Source organism: Onychostoma macrolepis, chromosome 03 (assembly GCF_012432095.1).
Source record: "Onychostoma macrolepis isolate SWU-2019 chromosome 03, ASM1243209v1, whole genome shotgun sequence".
Taxonomy (NCBI): domain Eukaryota; kingdom Metazoa; phylum Chordata; class Actinopteri; order Cypriniformes; family Cyprinidae; genus Onychostoma; species Onychostoma macrolepis.
Window position 1 is genome coordinate 30,906,319 of NC_081157.1, and position 22,788 is coordinate 30,929,106.

At 35.7% G+C, this 22,788-nt stretch overlaps 3 protein-coding genes and 1 long non-coding RNA gene across 6 annotated transcripts; 1 reads left to right on the top strand and 3 right to left on the bottom strand.

Moving 5' to 3' along the window:
- Nucleotides 1-745: 745 nt before the first annotated feature.
- Nucleotides 746-5,856, bottom strand: cln3 (CLN3 lysosomal/endosomal transmembrane protein, battenin). 2 transcript variants are annotated; one of them, XM_058770826.1, is made up of 15 exons: nucleotides 5,527-5,856; nucleotides 5,411-5,444; nucleotides 5,237-5,333; nucleotides 4,743-4,832; nucleotides 4,536-4,615; nucleotides 4,191-4,276; nucleotides 4,031-4,103; nucleotides 2,980-3,123; nucleotides 2,729-2,889; nucleotides 2,561-2,649; nucleotides 1,886-1,954; nucleotides 1,718-1,773; nucleotides 1,509-1,602; nucleotides 1,253-1,393; nucleotides 746-1,152 (listed from the first exon to the last, which is right to left on the bottom strand). In XM_058770826.1, the coding sequence occupies exons 1-15, from the start codon at nucleotides 5,570-5,572 to the stop codon at nucleotides 1,036-1,038; spliced, it is 1,377 nt and encodes a 458-aa protein (XP_058626809.1). In that variant the 5' UTR covers nucleotides 5,573-5,856; the 3' UTR covers nucleotides 746-1,035. The 2 variants fall into 2 exon arrangements, with proteins under 2 accessions (XP_058626809.1, XP_058626810.1); XM_058770827.1 differs by having other exon boundaries at nucleotides 2,561-2,613; nucleotides 5,527-5,853.
- A 2,601-nt stretch (nucleotides 5,857-8,457) lies between these two features.
- Nucleotides 8,458-12,616, top strand: LOC131537487 (uncharacterized). Its single transcript, XR_009270297.1, has 7 exons — nucleotides 8,458-8,983; nucleotides 9,602-9,742; nucleotides 10,097-10,188; nucleotides 10,317-10,373; nucleotides 10,517-10,853; nucleotides 10,953-11,129; nucleotides 11,482-12,616. It is a non-coding gene; the product is annotated as an uncharacterized LOC131537487 (long non-coding RNA).
- aldoaa (aldolase a, fructose-bisphosphate, a) lies at nucleotides 12,107-16,696 on the bottom strand. 2 transcript variants are annotated; one of them, XM_058770963.1, is made up of 8 exons: nucleotides 16,538-16,599; nucleotides 15,483-15,546; nucleotides 14,936-15,054; nucleotides 14,576-14,842; nucleotides 14,250-14,410; nucleotides 13,391-13,649; nucleotides 13,052-13,251; nucleotides 12,107-12,620 (listed from the first exon to the last, which is right to left on the bottom strand). In XM_058770963.1, the coding sequence occupies exons 3-8, from the start codon at nucleotides 15,045-15,047 to the stop codon at nucleotides 12,525-12,527; spliced, it is 1,095 nt and encodes a 364-aa protein (XP_058626946.1). In that variant the 5' UTR covers nucleotides 15,048-15,054; nucleotides 15,483-15,546; nucleotides 16,538-16,599; the 3' UTR covers nucleotides 12,107-12,524. The 2 variants fall into 2 exon arrangements, with proteins under 2 accessions (XP_058626946.1, XP_058626945.1); XM_058770962.1 differs by lacking the exon at nucleotides 15,483-15,546 and having other exon boundaries at nucleotides 16,538-16,696.
- Nucleotides 16,697-17,284: 588 nt separating this feature from the next.
- si:ch211-198p11.6 (uncharacterized) lies at nucleotides 17,285-20,378 on the bottom strand. The gene is made up of 4 exons (XM_058770964.1): nucleotides 20,224-20,378; nucleotides 19,510-19,620; nucleotides 19,113-19,250; nucleotides 17,285-18,467 (listed from the first exon to the last, which is right to left on the bottom strand). The coding sequence occupies exons 1-4, from the start codon at nucleotides 20,224-20,226 to the stop codon at nucleotides 18,381-18,383; spliced, it is 339 nt and encodes a 112-aa protein (XP_058626947.1). The 5' UTR covers nucleotides 20,227-20,378; the 3' UTR covers nucleotides 17,285-18,380.
- Between the last annotated feature and the right edge of the window lie 2,410 nt (nucleotides 20,379-22,788).

The window sequence follows — 22,788 nt, forward strand, 5'->3', positions numbered from 1 at the left end:
AAATTTAGTGCATTTAAAATATATTTATTTGAAATGTATTATCGAATAACAGTTAAAATTGCAATCATGTTCAATTTACATGCGCGACAAAATTATTTAAAATGTATTTTACAGTAAAACTTTTGATTAGACGTTATTATAAAGTGCACTTTTTAAACGTAGACTTAGGCGTGTTAGGAAGCATAGTCACTTAAGTGGATTTATTTATTTACTTATGTATATGTTATTCCCTGTGAGTCATTCAACAGATGCAGTTAATCAAAACTGAGGATATATGCTGAGACTCGAATGAGTGAGCCACACACCAACACCTAAAGGCCAGCTCCTACACTGCATTGCATCTCCCTCACTCCTGCTTTTTAAAGACATCTCTGTACTACCATCTAGTGCCAGATTAGAATACATTTCCATCGTTCAATTGGTTCATGAAGTTGAATTGAAACAGTTTGCACACTCTGCTTCCTTACCCATATTGAGAAGGTGCCTCTATATCTGGAGAATTTAAATAACTGTGAATTAAGGTAAACTCATATGAAACCTGCAGGGAATGGGAAATGACAGCAATGAATCTCAGGAAAGCAACACACTGTTGCTGTCTGTTTGCTAAATAAGTTCAATTGCAAAACCAAGGGTTGCAACTGTCACCATTAGCCACAAAAAGAGAACTGAAACTGCTTTATAACTCGAAGCAGCAACATTTCAGGGGCTACATTTTCCAATAGAGGTCAAGAAAGCCAAACACAAGAACCTTAAAAATATTTTAATGCCAAAAGAGAATAATTTCATAAAGGATTACACAATTGATTCCAGGATTTTGAGTTACAAAGAAGATAAAACGGAAAAATTAAAGCATAATTTATCCAAAATTTGTTCTTGTTTTGGGTTAATAAACATTTTGTTAGAGGTCAAATGTCAGTCAGATCAATCAAACCATTATTCATTTAAATCAGAACATATTAGTCTAAATGGAATGTGTTAAATATTTTAAAAACACAAAAATGTCTTTATCTTGCACAAACGCACATTCTCATTGGCTCATAAAGAGCAGAAATAATGGTGAACTGGGAGGGAGGCAGCTGTAGAAAGAGCGATTCCCAGACTGTCCCCTACGCTTGCTGCAGCCATGGCAAACTCTCTCTCGTGCTTAGCGGTCTGTCAAAAAACACAGCATAAGGAAACGCATTAGAGACCACTGACTGATACATGCTGATCCAAATCAAATTAACGAATGGCTTGAATGATGTTCACGCACCTCCTCGCGGATGAAAAAGAAGGTATTTACGTAGGCTGCTCCTCCCAACAGACCCTCATAGAGGACAATAATAAAAACCACCCAGGGGTTTGGCAAGTACTGGTAGTATACAGCGAAACCCAACAGAACAGCATTCAAACACTGAGAGAGAAAGAGCAATCCGGGTCATGAAGATTTCTTTATTAGTGTGTGATATTTACAGTTTCATATGCTTGTATTAGTTTATGTACTGACGTGGTTCAGCCTAAGATCTCACCTGTAAGAGAGACATAAGGAAAATTTTCCTGATCTTAAAACAGACAAGAGACGTGCGGGAAGCAAACACACCGATCTGGTAAAGTGTCTGATACCTGCAGAGGACAGATAATGAAGCACAACTGATATCGTTGAGGTAAAGAATGTCAACACAACATTTTTAAAGGTAGTGTCATTCAAAGACGTGAAGTCAGGTGTGGTGTGGCTGACCAGCGATACTGTTCTGCATGTGAGAGACGGGATTCAGGGAAGTAGAGCAGCTCCAACTAATTTTGGAGAGATGGATGGATAGATATTGATATTCAGTGATCACAGATTGTTCTATTGCTGCCTCGCTCTTAATGACTTTTAACTAAGACTGTGACAGAAAACACTCACCAGTCCCTGGTTAATGAAATACTCGGCAAAGTAAACCACACCAAGAGGAATAATAAACTTCAGCAGACCCTGAAAGAGATCACATGGGTAGGAACACACTGAAAGACTACAGACTCAAAGAGGAAGTGCGTTTTCTGACTGCAGCACAATAAGGTGCAAACAAAACAATAAAACACACATACAGTGCTGTCCTACATGACACACACAAGCTATGCTCACACTTTAAATGCGCACCAAGTTATGTTTTTTAAATGTAACACTGGAAGAAGTGAACAGCATTTCTGGTGTTCAATGGCCTGGAAAACAAGTATTTTAGGAAACAGATATCACATGACTAACTGAATATTACACATTATATACAATTACGCTACTATTATAGTAATTATAATTTTGAGAAAAAATAATCATGTGACAAATATGCATGTCATGTCAAAAATCGAATGCTAAAATAGCATCGGTAATGAAAACAATGCACTGTATTCATACCGATAGGTGCACAAGGTCTGTGAATAAATAAATAAATTCTAAAACAATAATTATAATCAAGCAAAAATTACTTGGTGCGCCTTTAAATTCCATGAAATATTTATTGAAATATTATACAGATGCAATGTTATTTAAGCAGACAAGAAACACCAAACTAAGGACCATATACAGGTACAAAGTAGGTCTAACCTTCATGATGTATAATTTGTCAGTGAAGGTCAGGGGTCTGATGTGCTTGTCCTCTGTCAGAAGGAAGAAAGCATGGCCAGTACAGTTATCTGAATGGATTATCATACACATCCTCATGAGCACGAAAAGCTGCAACAATGCAAGCAACGAGTTCTTAACTGTACACACCTTGCTCTTCCTGAGTTGTCTCAGTATCCTCATCAGTGTCAGTCTCTTCCTCAATTAAAGGACGCCTCTCCTGGGAGTCCGGTGCTCTGGAAGTACTGTGACCATCCTCGTGCCGCCTCCACTGTGGAAATGAGGATGGGAACACCAGGAGAAAGAAATAGCTGAAAGAAATCATTAGAGGAAAAGGTACGTTTATTCAGTGAATCTTCTTAACAGGTGCAACCCCAGAGAGTTGAGAAAGTTCTGCTGACCTGACAGCCAAAATAACAGGCACAACCAGCATGATCCATAACGTAACCTGGGGGGTCAGACCAGCCTGTGTAAATGCAGAGTAGAGGAAAGCTCCAGCTACTCCTGCTGCCCCTGTGCCGGACCCCCAGCCACTTAACACATCCCTTAAACGAGACAGAAACACAGATGCAAAATACTGGTAAATAGCAAGTAAAAAGAGAGATCAGTGAAAGAAGTCTCTTATTCTCATAAAGGCTGCATTTATTTGATCAAAATACACAGTAAAATGTTTTTAAATATGATTATTATTATTATTATTACAATGGTTACAAAATATTATTACAATTAAAAATAATTTTTTTATTGTTTGAATATACCTTAAAATGCTATTTCTTCCTGTGATAGTAAAGCTTAATTTTCAGCAGCTATTACATTACTTCAGCAGCCATTTTACAGTCTTTATTGTCATATAATCCTTCAGAAATGATTCTAATATGCTGATTTGCTGCTCAAAAAACATTTCTTATGATGTTGAAAATGGTGGCGCTTTTCAGGACTTTTTTGGCTAATAGAAAGTTTAAAAGAACAATTTATTTAAAAGAGGAATCTTCTGTAACAAATGTATTCAGTGCAACTTTTGATCAATTAATGCATCCTTGATGCAAGTTCTTCAGATGCATTCTTGATTCTTCAGATGTAAATACACAAATTTTCTTTATGCATAAAATACCTAAATTTCAACAAAGCACGCTAAGAACAATATTGTATCCCTCAATTCAAGGAACTTCATTAAACCTTCAATTTCCAGCATGACAACAGAAACATTATATCTCATTATTCAATCAGACTGAATTGTTTGTTTGTGTTTTTTTTTTTTTTTTTTTGGATCAATCTGGATCATAAATGCAAAATAACTTCTGTATTTACCACAGATAATACCTGAACATGTGCATAATGATGTCTTTCAATTTCACATTTTTGTTTCTGAAACAGTGCATAATATTAATCCAATATCCAATAATATTCTATTCTGAACACAGCTTGAATAAATGGGTTTCTAGGAGGCTTTACCTGCTGAAAAACACAGAGAGGGAGAGAAAGGAAAGCTCCCCCAATCCTGAACTAATACTGGCAAAGACGACACCTGAGGAAAAATCCAAAGATTCATTACAACATTCATCAAATCTCATTAATCCAGCTCAGAAGAGGAATGCACACACATGCTCATTACCAAATATGCTCATCAATATAGTTGAAGAGAACGACACCATCAGGAAGCTGACTACTGCCGTGAAGAAACACACCAAAACACGGAATCTGTTCATTATAAAAGTAAAAAGAAAACATAATTATTATTAAATAACACATTATTAATAATTACTGTTGTGTTCCACACTGTAAAGGCAACAAACAACATTAGACTTCGTCCCTTTTGACATTGATTTCTCAAACTATTCAGAGTTGCCAGTTTATCTCTTATCACAGTATTGCATCATTTTAACAACTAAATCTGTTTGAAAATGCTGATGGACGTTTGCAATTAGATCTCCAATAAAGAAGTGCTTGCCAACTTTACCCATAAGGCACTTTGTGTATATAGAAAGGTGCCGTGGATTTGATTAGGAGGGTGGGTAAAATATCAGCCAACAGCACAGCCTACAAACAGAAAAGAAAACTTGGTGTCACTCCTTGAACAAATATTTAAACTTACACTTAAATGCAGGACAAGTCTGTACAGGTGAAAAAAAAATTAAAGAGAAAAAGAAAGACAGGGCAGACTTACTGCAGTGGACACAGGATTGCAGTCAAAGCGGCTGCTGTTGTTGTTGTTGTTATTGCTGATCTCTATGTTAGTCCCATTGGGAGCAGGAGTCTAGTGGAAGAACAAAACAAAATACAAGAAACACTGAGCAGTCAATTTTTGTGAAAAAGAAGTACACTTTAGCATACTCTTAAAAAGAGTACATATGGAAATAATATACTTAAAAATGTATACTTGCGAGTGTAATGTTTTCAGAATTGAATTAAACGAAACTGTATTGTAGTTTAGTTTAGCTGAACTGAGAGAATTTTTTTAACATAAATTGGACTTATCTTTATATGTATTTTCATTATTACTTCTATTGTCTTTGAAATATGGATAAAAATGTACTGGCAAGCATTTACGTTTAATAAACAGCCATGGAAGTGTACTTCAAGCAAACACAACTAATATTATATTATCTTCACGTATATTTGATAACAATCTAATCATAGCCAAGCTCAGAAATGTCTTACAGGTGTCGTTGTGTTTTGAATTTCCTGTTTTTGTAAGATGTCATGGGCTGCACTCAGCATCACCACATATGCGAAGTTATTGCAAAGTCCCAGTAACCTAGATAGAGATAACGAAGATTACATTAGATATTGCGCATTACGTTTTTTAAAGAAAAGTTAAGAGGATTCACTTACCAAAATCCAATCCAATTCCTCCAGCGCTGACGACCTGGAGACACACAGATAAACACATCTCAAGATAAAACCTATATAAAAAAAAGTCATAAAAAAAAAGTCAACAAACATCCTACCAGTGCCGGCTGTACTGACAGGGTCGGAGTTTACTGCTCGATCCATCGCGACCTTTCACAGTGAAAAACTGTCACATAAACTTGATATCTCTCGCTGTGAGATAACTGCAGACATCCATAAACATTACAGATTCATAAAAAACGGTATATCTGTTTGACCATAGCTCATCCGTAGCGATCTTATGTCAGATAAACAGATAAACAGAACGAATCCATTGCCTTCCACTTTTCATTTTGACAAGCGCCAGCAGCAGCAATAATAATCACAGCAGCAGCGGGTGCTGCACACAAATACATCCGACCGAGCGCACTCGCTGCCGCCACGCGGAAATAGTTCCCACCCACACTACAGTTATCAATGTACAATATATTTGCAATTATTCGGTTTATTTTGCATTGTTTTAAATCATACTATGTTATGTAAATATATTGTGTAATTCTTGTTACAAGAAAAAGCTCTGCAGCCAACAGAGACTGTTTAATATATCTACTAAAATCACAATCGCATCTAGCCTAGATTATGCCAAGAAAGTCTATACATAACTGGAGAGAGAGATCAGTTTATCTCAGTTGCAGTTTAGAGGGATATGATTAGAAATATGCCGTATTTGCTTATGTTATCAGTTTATTAAAGCCTGATCTGTAAAAGCTGTGGAAAATGTTGTCACGACCTGCTGAGAATGTTTCTGTCTGGTAGCACCACAAAATGCGCCACAGTCACCTTCATTATCCTGAGCTGTGACATCAATGCAGCAAAAAAAAAGTCAATTTCATTTAATATATTTCTATGAATGCAAAAAAAAAAAAAAAAAAAAAGCACTCACATCACTGGAAAAAACTCTCAAACAGGGTGCTCAACAAAAAACATTGATAATGAGAAAAATAAAAAAAGTTGATACACCTAGGCTCCAAAAATGACATTTTTTTGTTTTGTTTGTTTTTATATATTTCCATGAATAAAATCTTATTGCAAAATGTTTCATATTCTGACAGAATACACAGCTATTTTGAACTAAGAAACGTGAACTGGCTGATACTTGCAGCCAGATGATGTTTGACACCCACCAGCAGGGCCTGACCGTGCCGTTCTAACCCAGACTTCTTGTTTTCTACAGGAAATATGTCAGATATCACTGAAACAGAGAAAACATCAGCACAAAAAAACTCGCAGTTTTTAGTCAGTCAAAAAAAAAAAGAAAAGAAAAGAAAAAAAGCTGGTGCTATGGACTCTTTTGGTGCATTTCCACAGTTTTTAACATTCTAAATCTGGCCAAGTCTTTTATATTTTTATTATTTAACAAATGTACATTTTTAAAATTATACTTTGTGTTGCATAGCCTTTAGGCATTAAATACCAATAGTAATAATAATAATAATGATAATAACTAGTTATAGTTAACACTGCAGCAAGGGTGTTTCTAACACAAAAGCAGAAAGAGTGACAGTAAAATCCTTTGGAAAGTTGTGGAAATGATATCATTAATGTTTTTGTTTTGCTGTTGGAGCAAATGGGAATGCAAAAATCATATTTGCTGCAACATCCTGTTCACCACCATAGACGTTTACCCAACTATTCATAGTACTAAATAATATTAATATAGAATATATTACAGTAATAAGAATATTCATAGTAATAAGAATACTATGACCATGTCTATTGCACCATGTCAACCTCTTTTTTTTTTTAAGCATTTTTTTTAGCATCTAGCCCATAAGTGAAAACACAAGACACCTAACTAAAATACTTCTGCCAATTTCTATTATCAACATCACTGTCTCCATCTGCTGGCCAGTCTTCAGAAATGCATCAGGTTGATTTTAAAGAAGTGGCTTTTGTATCTTCAGCCGGGGGTCCGCAGCGGCACTTGCAGTGCAGAGGTTCCGCAAATGGTTTGATCACAAACTATTTTTTGTTACAAAAATTAAAACATGAGTAAAAAACATTAAAAAGTCAATTTTAAATATAAGCACCCCGAAACGAAAGCAGGAGCACCTCAGCTGATATTGTAATGATATGATATTATTGGCGAAACAGATCCAAACACTCCACTGCGTTTTTGAGTGAGTTCTGTTCCACAGCGATTTATTTATTTATTTATTTTACAGCGGTGAGAAATGTAGCCAATAACAGACATGTTTGTTGATCTCTTGAATGTAATGACCGATCAGAGGTATATTTAAGTTACAATTAACTCAACGCTAAAATACAAAACATGATGGGGGGATGAGTTAAGCTCGTTCTCGCCAGTCGCTTCTCAAACAACAACACGATGTAAGTAAGAGATTATTTATGCAGTGTAGACAACTTTATTGGTTTTAATGTAACGTTCTGAGATGAGATCATGGCCTAAGATGAGTGACAGCTTTTTAGGGATTGTAAAGTGAGCGGCCTTTGGAAGTGACTTCTGAATGCGTGATTCACTCTGACATAGTGATACTAGCACGGGACAAAAATATGGCATGTCAAAATAGATATGCGCAATCTAAATGCAGACTAAGATTAATAGAAAAATATTCGTTTCAAAGTATTTTATTTATTTTTTTTTTTTTAAATTCCACCATTCCAATTATTTTTTTTAAAGTAATGATTTGTCCCTACAGAAAGAAAAAAAAACTATCGAAACCATTACAGAAATTCTAGGTTTCCACTACAAATACCATAAAAACCTTACAAACCATCAACCTCACTTAACCATTAAATCCATCAAAAATGGTTTTCTGTAGTGTGTTTTGGGACATATTCCATTAGGATTTAGTTGTTTTAACAGACCAATAGGCACATTACAGTTTCCATTAAAACCAGTACAATTCCCATCATAACCAGTAAAACCATTACAAACTCTCTCAATCTCGCAGTAAAAATAAAATGTTACATTTTAGTAAGCTTGAAGCTGAAGTTTGAGTAAATATTTATTTGTCCATCTGACAGTAAAATTAAAATGTGAATTTTTAATAAACTTATAGGCTAGCTGAAGTTCAGGTAAATGGATAAATGCCCTTCTGACTAGTAAAATTAAAATGTATGACTCTGCAAATCCATTAAAATAATATACAACAACTGCAAACAACTAGGCCTAATTAATTGTGACACAATAAGTTTTGGTTAACATCACAATAACTTTGGTTTTGACAGTAGTCTGTCTTTTTTTTTTTATCATTTTGATTCATAAATGTAGTGACATTTAGACATTTTTAAGTGTCTTAAATGTCCACATATTGTTAATTCCACACATGTTTTGGACACCACCATCACGGCAGAGACCCATCCTCATCATCTTGATGAGACGCCTGTTGGTACTGGTGATATTAGTGAAGGGAGAAAGGTGAAAAAGAAGAAGAGGTTTTGGAAACATTTCATTCCACTCTTTTTTTCGCTGAAAAGCTGGAAAACACGACCTGGCTCGGGCTGAGAAGGTGTACCAGAGTGAGGCTGGATCAAATCTGAGACCTACTGATGGTAAAATCACATGAATGTGATATGATATGAGTACTGAAGATTTTTTATAATAAACAGTTACTGTCCCAAATACACAAATAAAGGTGCTTCACAATGCCACAGAAGAACCTTTCTGTCTAAATGGTTCCGTAAAGAACCTTTAACATCTGAAGAACCTTTCTGTTTCACAAAAGGTTCTTTGCGGTGAAAGAAGGTTCTTCAGATTATATAAAAAGGTAAGAAAGAGATGGTTCTTTAAAGAACCTTTGACTGAATGGTTCTTTGTGGAACCAAAAATGGTTCTTCTGAATCTATGGCATCGCTTGAAGAACCTTTTGAAGCACCTTTATTTTAAGAGAATAGCTGTCATTATCACACCAAATGTTGTGGAGTGACATTTTAAAGATAAGAAATTAAATGAAGGATTTTTGATCTAAGCATATATTAAGTTTGCATTGTTGAGGACAGATTTATTAGATGTCATTACCAAACTTGCATCACCGTACTAAATAAAGTAATTTGAGTATGTAGTACTCATTTTTTAAGTATGTGATATTTAAAGTACCCCAAATTGAGTGTAATATTTGATTCAAATCATTTATATGATTTAAATTCATATTATTGATATTCCCCCTTTAGATCACACTTCTCGACAGAACATTGCCTCTGAAGTGCTCCCTATTGCTGAGGAACAGCTGGAGCAGGACGTCTTGCCACATCAGGATGATAAAACTCCAGTTAGTTCATTTGAAGATGACGACACTGAAGAGCTGGACAAGGGTAGGTTCACTGCCACACAATACACAATATCACAACATACACACACATTCTTACATTCCCAGTTGTTGAGAATAGCTTTATTAGATGTAATTACCAAACCAGTCAGAGTGTGAGAGCTGAATTTAGAAACAAAATGAGTTGCATCGTTTAGAGAAGTTTAGTTTAAGATATCAAATCAAAAGTGCCCCTAAAAGAAGAAGCACTCTAGTTTGAGTATATAATTAGTATTAAATATAATTATTTATTTGATTTGAGTTATATTATTAATATTCCTCTATAATAAATATATGAGAATTATAAAACGTTATTATAAAAATATAAAATAAAGCTAACTACAATTGTTTCTTTTATCAGGGCACATTTGTTGGCGTTATGAAATTGGCCACAAGCTGGGAGGAGGATTTGGCTTTGTGCATGCAGGAACTCGCTGCAAAGATGGACTTAAGGTTTCCTTTTTATTTTACTTACCCTTCTTTTTACTTACAAAACTTTGCACATCTGTTCAGGATTCATAACTGGAGTGATATAAGTTCTATGCACATCATAATTGTTATTTATTTGCTTTGTTGTGTAGGTGGCTATGAAATATGCTGAGAAGACGCCACACATGCCACAGGCCTACATCACAGTTGTGAGTATTATTGCCTCTCAGTCACTGTTTTCAATTTATAAAATCTTATATTCATGTTAATCACAGACTACAAATCATTCCTCAATAGTCAATCTGTTTTGTGAAGCCACCTCTATCTAATCGTGATATTTTCTTTCTTTTAGCCTGCTCATCCCAAACGCCTCCCCATGGAGATCAGCCTGACGGCGTCCCGCAGATCATTAAACCGCTGGACTGGCACGACAGCACAGACCACTATATTATGGTCTTGGAGCGCTCCATGCCCTGCGTGAATTTGTTTTGTTTCGTGAAGCTTCATGGTGGAAGCCTTGATGAGGGGATGGCACAAAATGTTATCCGGCAGGTGATTAATGCTGCCAATGTTTGCTGCGAGCGTGGTGTCTTCCATTGTGATATAAAACTGGAGAACCTGCTCATCAACCAGGACACCATGAAAGTGCGGTGCACCTACGAAGGACTCTGCCTAGATGGCCTTCCATGGTACGTGTTATGAACCTCTTTCTGAACTAGCTCATTGAAACACATCCTATGTTTAGTCAGCATGCTCTGGAAATGTATTAAACATTCTCTTTCCTCCAGGAATAAGAGCATACTATCCACCAGAGTGCAAGCCTGATGGCAAGTACCCCGCAAAGCCAGCGACTGTGTGGACACTAGGGTTCATCCTGTTTGAAATGATGTGCGGATATTATCCCACAGCAGATGACCTGCATATGATCAGTGAGAGCACCTGGTCCAGACCTGGCCTGTCACAAGGTGAGATAATCATCAAAGAACAAAGAGGAGCAATTTTAATTGTTAATCAGAAAAAAGCACTATAACTTCAAAGAGAGCAAGTATAAAGTGCAAGCTAATAATCGGACGTGTCTTCTGTCTTTTTTCACTGAATGCTGCCAGATGATCTGTGCTTCTTCTCTGCAGCCTGATCCACAGCAGACTCAATCTGGAGGAGATTGAGCATCTCCATGAATGATTTAATGTTAGAGTCTAGGATTCGCTAAATGTTTTTTTTTTTACATTTATTCATCATAATCTTTTTACAGAAGTCAGATTTGCTCTAAATGCAATGTATTTTATTGAATAACACTAATTTATGTTTTTGTTTCAGGTCATGGAGTAAGACGTGGAAAACCGCAGTCATATTTTCTTACAAATTCTCTTTAACTGAAGAAAATCACACGTTGTAGAGCCTCTGAAGTGCTCCCTTCTGTTGAGGAACAGCAGGAGCAGGACATTCTAGTTATTTCAACAACAGGTCACTTCACAGAAGAGCTGGACAAGGGTAGGTTTACTGCCATAATCCAAAACATGAAACCATTCAGTATTTGAGAATTTTAATTCAGATACCAATTTACGATTTATTTTAGAGATGTTTAAGATAAAGTCAAAAGTGCCCCTAAATGAAGAACCAATTTGAGTACGTAATATTTTATTCAAATTACTTAATTTAAGATATTCTCCCTTTAGATCACACCTCTCTACAGAACATTGTAGAAATTGATGATCTTCATGAAGCTCTCAGATTTTGAGGAACAAATGGAGCACAAGACTCATTTGATAAGATTATATATATATATTTTTTTAATCATCATAATCTTTTCCCCAAGTCAGATTTTTTGGTCTAAATGTAATGCATTTCTACAAACACTGACTTTTGTTTCAGATTATAGAGTAAGACATGGAAAACCTCACAATGATGTGTTGCCTGGATAACAGCATAAAAGAAACAAAAATTAGGTTAGCAGTGAAATGTTTAATGTTTTTTTTTTCCAGTGTGTATCATATTAAACAACAACAATAATAATAATAATAATATACCCCTGAAAGGTATATGTGCTTTGTGCAAGTCAAATACAGTTATTATAAGTACTACATGTACAAGAGCAACGTTTCTCTAAAAAGGTAAACATTACAAGACATTGGAGTGCTATTAAAAGGAGATTTGGGCAAAAACATTATTATTGAATTAGCATTACTCTTTTAAGTATCATGTCTTAGTTTCATAGTTTTGTTTTCACACATGGAAGTAACAAACACTAGCAAGAAAAAGGGAATGGGTCAAATGATGAGTTCAGAGAGTATAGATGCGTTCGGGTTCAGTGATTCTTTAGGAATATGAGGAGGATTGAACTGTAAAAGGCTTCCTGGTGATTAGTAGGCATGGTTGGCCACAAAGAGAGACTCTCCAGCAGCAGCACCCTTATCTCCCAAAGACTCATACTTCCCAACACAGGCCTTGCTGTTGTTCTGGAGACAGAAACACAACAAGACAAAACGTTGTTGACGTTTAAAACGTTCATGTATGAAATGCTAATCCTCCTGAACAAATTACTCCATGTCTTACAATCCAGAATCTCAAAATATTCTATGTAAAAATAAAAATAAATGAATAACAATCAATGTTTATATAAAATAAAAAAAGACACTATAATACGTATATACAGACATGATAAATTAAAAATACATTTGTATTTATATAAACCATTTATAATAAATAATTTTTAAAGGAACATCATAAATAATTCTAAAATTAATTATACATGAGTCATTAGAAAAAAACATGCCAGATTTTTTTTTTGTATTTCAATTAGAGACCGTGCTTGAGAGAAAATACAAAACTGGGTTTTCGTATAACCAGATCAGTATCCAGTAGATGATCTCAAGTTAATAAAACTTACAAGAGCCCTCTTTATGAACTCCTCCTGGCAGGCCTTGCCATTCTCCTTCTTGCCACCCCAGGCTTTGAGAGCAGAGGCCTGCAGAGCGCGACCGTAGGAGAAGGTCAGGGCCCAGGGCTTGCGCAGGGGACACTGGTTCATGGCATTCAGGTTGAGTGTGGCCTCCTCCTCACTCTGGCCTCCAGACAGGAAGGTGATACCTACAGAGAGAAAGGGGTGTGGTATGAGGTAATGATACTGCATGATGATAATTACATGCTTAAGAATTTATCAAGCAGGCTTGTGATAAGATAAAGACTCTGTCATGACTAAGTGAGTAACTGTGGTTGTTTTACTAACCAGGCACAGCGGGAGGAACGGTGCGGCGAAGAGCTGTGACAGTGGCCATGGCGACCTCCTGAGGGGTGTTCTTCTGGGAACACGAGTGCCCGGCGGTCACCATGTTGGGTTTGAGCAGAGTACCCTCCAAGTACACATGGTGGTCTGACAGGGCCTTGTACATAGCAGCCAGAACCTTCTCGGTCACATACTGGCACCTCTTCAGGTCATGGTCACCATCAGGCAGGATCTCAGGCTCCACGATGGGCACAATGCCATGCTGAGGAGAAAGATGACGAAAATGTGTTGACAAATGACAATTTTTTTAAAATTACAAATTCTTATTATTTTATAATTAATTATTTTAACATTCAATACAATTGAACGGTTTGGGGTGGGTACAATTTTTTAATGTTTTTGACAGAACTCTCATGTTCACCAAGGCTGCATTTATTTGACCAAAAATATAGGATATTGTAAAATATTAGTAGTATTTAAAATAACTTTTCTATTTTAATATCTATATTAAAAGGTAATTTATTTCCGTGATGGCACAGTTGAATTTTCAGCATCATTACTCCAGTCTTCAGTGTCACATGATCCTTCAGAAGTCTTTCTAATATGCTAATTTGCTGCTCAAGAAACATTTAATATTATCAATGTTGAAAGCAGTTGTGATGGTTAATATTTTTATGGAAATTGTCCTTTTTTCCAGTATTCTTTGAACAGAAATGTCAAAAGAACAGCATTTATTTGAAATAAAAATCTTTTGTAATATTATAAATGTCTTTACTGTCACTTTTGATCAATTGAATGCATCTATGCTGAATAAAAGCATTCATTATAAAAAAAAATAAAAACGTGCATTTAAGTGTCTCACCATCTGGCAGATGCTAGCGTAACGGGCGAGCACATTAGCGTTCTCAATGATGGCCAGTCTTGAGGGGGTTGTGGGGGTGATCTTCAGCACACATCTCCATTTAGCAAAGTCTGCCCCATCTTTCTTGTACTGAGCGCAGCGCTCGTACAGCCCATCCAGACCTGCAAATGAGCATTTAATGAGTCATAAGCAAGTGACTGTGACCATTCAGTTCTGGACAAAGTCCATCTAATTCCAGCATTTAAGTGGATACGAAAGGTTATAAAATACCATGTGTAATTTTACTACCTGATAATCTATTTTATAGATAGTGATGGGATTTTCACCTTGTGTGGTAGTCTCTCCATTGGTGCCAGCCAGGGGAACCACACCCTTGTCCACTTTGATGCCAACTACCATGCCCCTCCCCTTAAGGAACTGGGAGAAGAGTTTGCCATCATCTGTCTTCTGGTAGAGGGTCTCGTGGAAGAGGATGACTCCTCCGATGCAGGGTTTGACGCGGTCGTCTGCGGTGAACAGAAGCTGGCGGTACAGTCTCCTGTTCTCCTCTGTGTTCTCAGCATTGATGCTCTGGAATCGCTTGGCCACACTACCTGTACGGGAACAAAGATTCAAGATGAAAGATAGTTATTAGACGAGCGAATGGATTGGTTACTGACAAACAAAAACTGAATGTCTTGAAGTACCTGTAGACTCATCCGCAGCAAGAATGCCTTTGCCAGGAGCAACAATCCTCTGAGCAATATCGCTCAGCTCCTTCTTCTGATCTGGAGTGAGGAATGGGTAAGCGTGAGGCATCTTGAGTCTGTGGAGGAAGGTGTGGGAGACAAACACACATTTATATGACCTCGGAGATTAAATTATTCAGAATACCAGTACAAACACATGAATCACATTACGAAAACATTCACCTAAGGTCAAGTAATGAATCAGGTGACTGTTAAATCAACACCTAAGAGTCTGAGCAAGGGTTCAGATATGGGTGTGTACTTAAATCGTAAACCTTACTAAAAGCACTGAATTTTTCCTTCTTCTAACCACATTTTTGTTCACTACTTCTAGACGAGTTTTGATGCAACATGTCCTTGAGATACAAACACGTATGACCTTGTGCGGCTCACGTAACTGTTAACTTTGCGTGATAACGAAAAAGAGACTAGCGGAAAACTAGCATTGTTCAGATATGTTTGTTTTTACTTGGTTTTCGGCGTTTTATATTAAAAACACACTCACCTATCAAATGGACGTTAAGGAAGCGACTGTTTCCGAACCACACTTTCAGTGTAACCACGTTGTTCTGCGGTTGTAATAAAAGAAGGAAACTATTAAGCAATTTTACAAGAGGATAACTGGACCAATCAGTGCGCGAGTCTTGTTTTGATTGACAGGGCGAAGAGACGATGATTGGCTGATGTGCTTTGGAAGGCGGGTTTAAGAGTGACGCAACAATAGGGGAGTGGTTTTATTACAATTAGAGGCGGGGGTCGATGTTCTTGTGATACGTGACAGAGTGCACATGCAGGAAGCAGAGCTGGAAGTGACATTTAAAAGCGCTCCATTGATGCAAGCGAATACATATGACCTTGTCATGTGTGTGCAGTTATTTCTGAGCTATTACTTGTGTATTTAACAGGCTATAAATTAGAGTTATAGTGTGTGTTTTTCTTTAATAAAATTAAATCTGTTGTTATATTATATCGCTTCTCTGTCTACTGGACATTGAAGAACAGCTCAACAAGAGGCTCTTAACATTCTAGTAACAAAACTCTAACACCCTCTGCTCAAGTTGCATTCAACCAAAGGCCAAATTAAATATAGACAATAATTTGATGGCTCAAAGTCGGTCCAGCTGAGCATTATAGAGCAGGTTGTGATTTGTGAAAAGGGGTCTAAAAGTGCTCTTTGGGATGTTGAATATCAAGCAAAGCCAATAAAGCTGGTTAACATAACAACTCATGAAAAATAAATAAATAAAAGATTCTGTTGATCAGTATTTTGTATTAGGTATCTGAGCAAGACAATTATTTGAAGAATTAAGAATTATGAATGATTTTTTACAATAATATTAATAGTAGCAGTAGTAGTAGTAGATTAATAATACTATTAATATTTGATACTTATATTGCATAAAAACAAATAAAATCATGCAACAGTAGAAGATAATTTGAAATTTGCAAATGCATTTAAATAAAAGCAATAAAACAATTAATATATTACACAAGTACCGTATTTCTACAATTCACATTTTTGTACTTCAGAATAAAAGAAAAGAGCATGCACATTTTTACCGTCTTTTTGGATGAAGTGAGCAAGAGATACTCCCCAAATGGAGGCAGAGGAGGACTGGGAGGTCTGGATAGTCAGTGACACCCGTCTGGTGCCAGATGACCTGTATTTATTCGGACGAAGTGACCTTTGACATTCCGTGGGTTTGGCTAATCTTAGTAGCAGGCAAACCCACGATGCAACCGGAGAAGGGCGATGTGACATTCATGCACACTGGCATGCAGCAAAGAAAGGTTAAAGAGAAAGGCTCTGAGTGGCATAGCCATGGTATATGATTATTAATGCTGTTGCTACATGCATGAATTACAGCATGCATTAATGCCATCCCTGTTAAATAATGATGCAAATGGTGGTCTACAGATGACTGCAATAATAGAATGAAACGTCTGCATGATGTTCTTTGATGTTACTCCATGCACTCTCTATAAACCTCCTCTATCTATGAGATTACTGTCATCAGAAAAGGGATCTACTGTCATGAGATCTTCTGTCATGACCTTTCATCTCTCAAGCATCTTCTCTACATAATCGCTGTAATCAGCAAGAGCTACATGAAAATAAAAAATAGAAAGCCTTTATAGAAAAGTGTAGAAGCTGCCAACAAATAAACTGAACATTTATTTAAACTGCATGTTTCATAAACAAAACAGAAAATCCAGGACAATCCAACAAAGAATGTAAAATGATTTTTTTTTAAAAATATCTCACCACCAATGTTCGATAGATAATAATTCTACTGTAAACAAAGCCTCATAAAAAAATCTTTAATTCATTTTAAAACTACCCATTTACAAAAAATAGCTCATATTTATATAAAAATAAAAAAAGAGTTTTGCCAGGCAACAGAGGGACTATCAATGAGAAGTGACTGAGTCACAGCAGGTTTAGTTTGCCATAGTGTGTTGGCTGTAAGCATTCAAAGTATGGCCACATACATTATCACATTTTACATAATACAATACGCACAGATAGTTAATCATATTTCTTATGTAACAACCGAGACGATTCCCTGTAAACAATTAGATCAGTAAAAATAGGAAATAGCTTTTGTTACACTTTTACAGTATATCACAAAAGAAATCTCATATAAATATAGGTGAGCATATAGTCCAGACTCCAGACATTTCAAAGACATCTGTGTCAGAATGAGATACATTGAACAGCATATATGCTTTATAGATTCATATCTTCTCTTTGTATGAAGCACAAATGTCCATTTTGCCAAATACAATGTTGCCAAAGAGAAACACACTGGCTATTATTGCTGACTGGAAAACTAGAAAAACATCAACAACAACAACAAAAGTACATAAATGTAAAAAATATTTTTGTGCTTAAAATGTAAAAATTTCATGGCACTTCTTAAAAGCCATAAGCTACAAATTCATAAAAATAAAACCTTACTTTCGCCTCAGTCTTCCACTGTTCTGTAATGCTTGTGAAGTTCAGGAATTACAGCTGTTTGGAAACCTGGTATGAATGATCCCATTCATCCCGATATGAATGAAATATGTCCAATAACCATTTACTACAATAGTATGTATTGTGTTTATAATATATGTGCTGTTTTATGAAGTATGAGAAAAATAGTCTTACATGATCCAATTTAACAATAATCCCAATAAATGCACATCTTAATCTTTATTTTAGTCAAATCAAAGAATAGTTGAATCGTGAATAGGAAGGATGCGGTAATGTTTCAGAAATTATACAAACTTTACAGAACAGCCAAAGACTGAATCAAAATTTCTCAAGATCTTAAAACATACTTAAGTGTCAAATGGAGTTGGAGCTTCTAAGGCATCTTTTAAAATGAGGAGGATCTTTTCCCTTCCATCCACCCTTCTACTTAAACTTGATCTCAAAGCAGAAGCAGTTGATGGAGTCACACTCTGGAGGCTGACAGGTACAGGCACAATCCCACATCGCACACTACATTAAACAAAATCAAGAAAAACAGGTTTATACCAGCTCTATTCATATTTATAGGCACGGATAGGCAGGAATTTGTGGACTGTAACTTTGTTTTCCAATTTATCCACCGACACCTCTCCTGTCCCCGTGTTGAGAGAAATTGGGAGGTGCAGACCAGAGGCACTTCCTTCAGCCTGAGGCTTTTAAATTTCACTTTTGGTGTAAAAAGGCCCTTACAGTTGCCGAAAATATAACTTTTGAGGTTTCTGTTATTAAAAAATAATAATAAGCAAGCCCAACCCAGGTGGCAAAATGTAACGCAAAAGTAGTAATGTAATGCATTACTTTCCATAATACTTTTATGGAGTAACGTAATATTGTAATGCATTACTTTTAAAAGTAACTTTACCCAACATTGGGCATTGGAAACACTTTACAATAAGGGTTCAATAGTTAACATGAACTAAAAATAAACAGCACTTCTACAGCATTGCATTAACTAATGTTAACAAGTGAAATCATATTGTAGAGCATATCACACTAAGCGATCAAAGACTTCAGATGTTTCCCAGCAGTGAAAAAAATATTTCACAGTTACTGAAATTAGTCTTACGTGGCAAAATTGTGCTTAAAACAGGAAGAGACGGTCGATGTGTGACTTACATTAGGGGAGGGGCAGGAATAGTCCAGACAGGATTGCAGAGATGGTGGACGGCAGTCACATGACTGGGCACACACTAAACAGTACTCGCAAGGAGAGAAGCTTGCGCAGCAATCTGAACACCGAGGATCACACTTGGCCTGCAAAGTCAGAGAGCTGTTACACAATGCCAAAATTACCCACAAGAGAGAACTGAAAACAGTGGGAAGTCAGATTTCAAACTGCCTTTCAGAGCAAGGAAGCTGTGAAAAATCAGGCTACATCTCAGACAGCATGAGCATACTCTAATGGGTCTTACTGTATAGCAACAGCCAGATATTGATTCTAGTAGATTGTTCAGCAATTTGGCTCACTTTTATAAAGTTTCCTCAGAAAGAGGAAGTGATGACGCTGAAGTACCTTAAGACAGTGATGACACCACAGCACAGCCGCAAGGAAAATCATATACAGCCCCACAGAGATCATGATGATGGCAGGCAGCGGGAGGGAAAGAGCCCACACAGGAACAGCCTGACAGGGGAGATGGAAACATCACTATATTTCACTACTTATTAGTACATCTTATGGGAAAATTTGCATTATATTGTAATTACTTTTAATCTCTATATGAAATATGACAGAAATACTCTCTGTCTCTCATTTACTCTCATTATAAATTCTATTTCATATTACAAATTGCCCCAAAACACACATTAATATATATAAATAAGACATAATGCACAGCAGCATAAGGCTGGAAACACCCATTTTAGCTCATGCCTACACAAATTGTGTAGTAAATCCAACAAATAAAATACTACACAAACGAATCACTCTCTATCTGTCTAATATAGTAACATGGCTGAGAAACTATATGCAAAGTCTAATTCATGTATGTCTAGTGAAAGCCGAGTTTTGTGTCATAACTGAAAACCTATTTTAATTCCTGTATTATTATCATCATCAGTATTGCACATTATGCAGTGACAAAAAAATAAATAAAAATGTAAACTTAAGGAAAGGAATAACGCTAATAGTTTGGTTTAGAAACACGCAGTTGCTGCTGAAGATGCATTTACAGAGTCTGTCCAAAAAACTAATCTTCATGTAGCAAACACAAACAATCGTACATACCATTATATCGTCCCTGCATTCCCAGTCTAACTGACCGGGGTTTTCAGTTATCAGACTTATTTAATCTAAGTAAGCCAGATATTGTACATTTACTTGGGGATAGCACCAGTGTTGTCCTAGCAACCGAGATACGACTTCCTATGAGTGTACGGCGACTTGGAGGGACCAAACTTAACAGTATCCACATTGAAACGGTTCTTTTTATTTTATATTTTTTTTAGCTATCAATAATAATTAGATTTACATTTATAAAACCAAATTTAAAACAAATCATTCATAAATGATTTGTATGTTATGGGGAATTGCTTAAATGTTGGTGAAGAAAAGGACAATACAGCGAATATGGATGCACTGAATGCCGCCAAATGGTTCATATTAAATAATGTATAATGCAAAAATATAGTGCTGCATTTTTGCATTATAAATGATTTAATATGAACCATTTTTAGCGTTTACATAAAGTAATTTCATTTCATTTAATCAAAAAACGCAATTAAAAAAAAATCAAGTTAGGAGTTATGGAAGATAGATTCTTCTTCCTAGTGTCTTTTTGTAATTTCTATGTACCTATTTTCATAATAGGATGAAGTCAGCTAAAATGGGCTATCAGGTAAAATGGGCCAAATAAGGTTGTAGCGTCATATCTCTTTAAATTTTTACAGCCAATCACAATAACTGATCTTGCATTGTTGCTTCAACGCTTGTTGACATGTAACAATAATTTAGATTGGTCTGAATTTTTTATATGAAGCTTGTCAGAGAATTTCTCTTCAATTTCTATACCTTAGGTTAGAACCTGACATAGTAAATTTCATTCATCACTAATAAGGGGGTACTAAAGCAATTATAAATAAGCTTACCAACAAAGCAAAGGTTTATGAACAATCTTTTGACATGCTCTTTCAAATAAAAAAGTTTACTAAAAAAGAAAAAACTTGTGAAAAAGGTCATTTTAGGTGGAAATGGCTGGTTAAGATGGGCTGCACACACACACACACACACACACTTTTACACAGAAATTGAGGGTGAAGATAGGTTTATAGGCCTAGATATGTATCCATACAAAATCTTAACCGTCTTTAAAAAATATAATTATATACTGTATATAAAAAATATATAAATGATATCTGCAAAGACTGCCTTTGAAGGGAATGCAACAAAAACTGGCATGACTAGGTGCAATGTTAAGACCTACAGTATAAGGAAATGTTAAAGTATTTTTTGTTTGTTTGTTTTAATCATAATATCCTAATCTTTAACAAAATGTTTGACAAAGACACCAATGCACAGAAACACACCGATACAACATGATCAGTTCATTTTTAATTGCATTGTTTAATTAAATATTCATACTTTTTCACATTTTATATATATATATATATATATATATATATATATATATGCTAATTTATAAAAATATCATTAGATCTCATGCATAGCTTATTTGATGGTATTATAAGTCATTACCAAACGTGGCCCATTTTAGCTGGCTTCACCCTACTTTATTTAGGTATATTTAATATTAATATAGGCTATTTGCTTGTGCTGACTGATTTTTATTACCATATAGATTAAATTGAGTTCCAATGCTCTCTAGTCTTCAGTTGTTGGATTGGTTTGCCTGGAAAAATGACAAAAAACCTGAAAAGGCTTGTAGATTGTTTAGAGATATCTTGTAGATTTTTTTTTTCTTTATTTTTTTTTTTCTTCTTTTTTGTAGATTTATAATAATCATAGTTTTAGGTCCCATCATCATTGTTTTATTAACTTTATTCATTTAGTATTTAGTAACTTTATTAAATTAATCTTTAACATACTGTAAAACATAGGCCTACTGTATGTACCAATGCATTTATTAAACTCAATATCTATATTTCTAATGAAAAAGCAAAATGCCTGTGAAAATTCTGCAATTCATTCTTTTCTTCATGACCTCAAGGTTAGATTATTGTAATGCTTTATTGGGTGGTTGCTTTTCACACTTAATAAACAAACTCCAGCTGGTCCAAAATGCAGCAGCTATTCTTACTAGAACCAGGAAGTATGACCATATTAGCCCGGCTCTGTCAACTCTGCTCTGGCTGGCTCCCTATTGAATATTGTATGCATTTTAAAATCGTGCTAATTATTATAAAACCCTGAATGGTTTAGCACTACAGTATGTACCTCAGTATGAGCTCTTATTACATTCCTCCACGTCTGCTGCAATCTCAAAACTCTGGCCATTTGATAATACCTACATCAAAATCAACTGTAAGACGAATGGCATCTACACTAATATTAGTCTGTTTTATTCTTATTCCGAGGCCACCAGATCCAGTCAGTATCCAGATCAGATGGTCACACTGCAGTCACCCGGATCCAGGCCCGTAGGGTTGTGGGGGCCTATAATGAAATGGGCCCCACTTGTGTAAAAACTGTCACAGCAAGTGAATTTGATGAGTTAAGAGAAAGTAGATCCAACATATATGTAAGAATATTTAAATTAAAAAATATATAGGAGTGCAAGTGAGCTAGAAAAAATGAAAGTAAATACACGAAAATACAACGCAAAAACTAAATAAA

What these genes read in the sequence shown, in the direction of transcription:
- cln3 (XM_058770826.1), bottom strand. Translation starts at nt 5,572, where the DNA reads ATGGATCGAGCAGTAAACTCCGACCCTGTCAGTACAGCCGGCACTG. An exon ending in CCTGTTATTTTGGCTGTCAG is followed by an intron (nt 2,890 to 2,979) that starts GTCAGCAGAACT and finishes GATTTCTTTCAG; the next exon opens with CTATTTCTTTCTCCTGGTGT. An exon ending in TCTTTTTCATCCGCGAGGAG is followed by an intron (nt 1,153 to 1,252) that starts GTGCGTGAACAT and finishes GTTTTTTGACAG; the next exon opens with ACCGCTAAGCACGAGAGAGA.
- aldoaa (XM_058770962.1), bottom strand. Translation starts at nt 15,047, where the DNA reads ATGCCTCACGCTTACCCATTCCTCACTCCAGATCAGAAGAAGGAGCTG. An exon ending in TGGAGAGACTACCACACAAG is followed by an intron (nt 14,411 to 14,575) that starts GTGAAAATCCCA and finishes GCTCATTTGCAG; the next exon opens with GTCTGGATGGGCTGTACGAG. An exon ending in AGTTCATAAAGAGGGCTCTT is followed by an intron (nt 12,621 to 13,051) that starts GTAAGTTTTATT and finishes TTCTGTCTCCAG; the next exon opens with AACAACAGCAAGGCCTGTGT.
- si:ch211-198p11.6 (XM_058770964.1), bottom strand. An exon ending in GGTGTCATCACTGTCTTAAG is followed by an intron (nt 19,251 to 19,509) that starts GTACTTCAGCGT and finishes CTGACTTTGCAG; the next exon opens with GCCAAGTGTGATCCTCGGTG. An exon ending in ATTCCTGCCCCTCCCCTAAT is followed by an intron (nt 18,468 to 19,112) that starts GTAAGTCACACA and finishes TGTTTAATGTAG; the next exon opens with TGTGCGATGTGGGATTGTGC.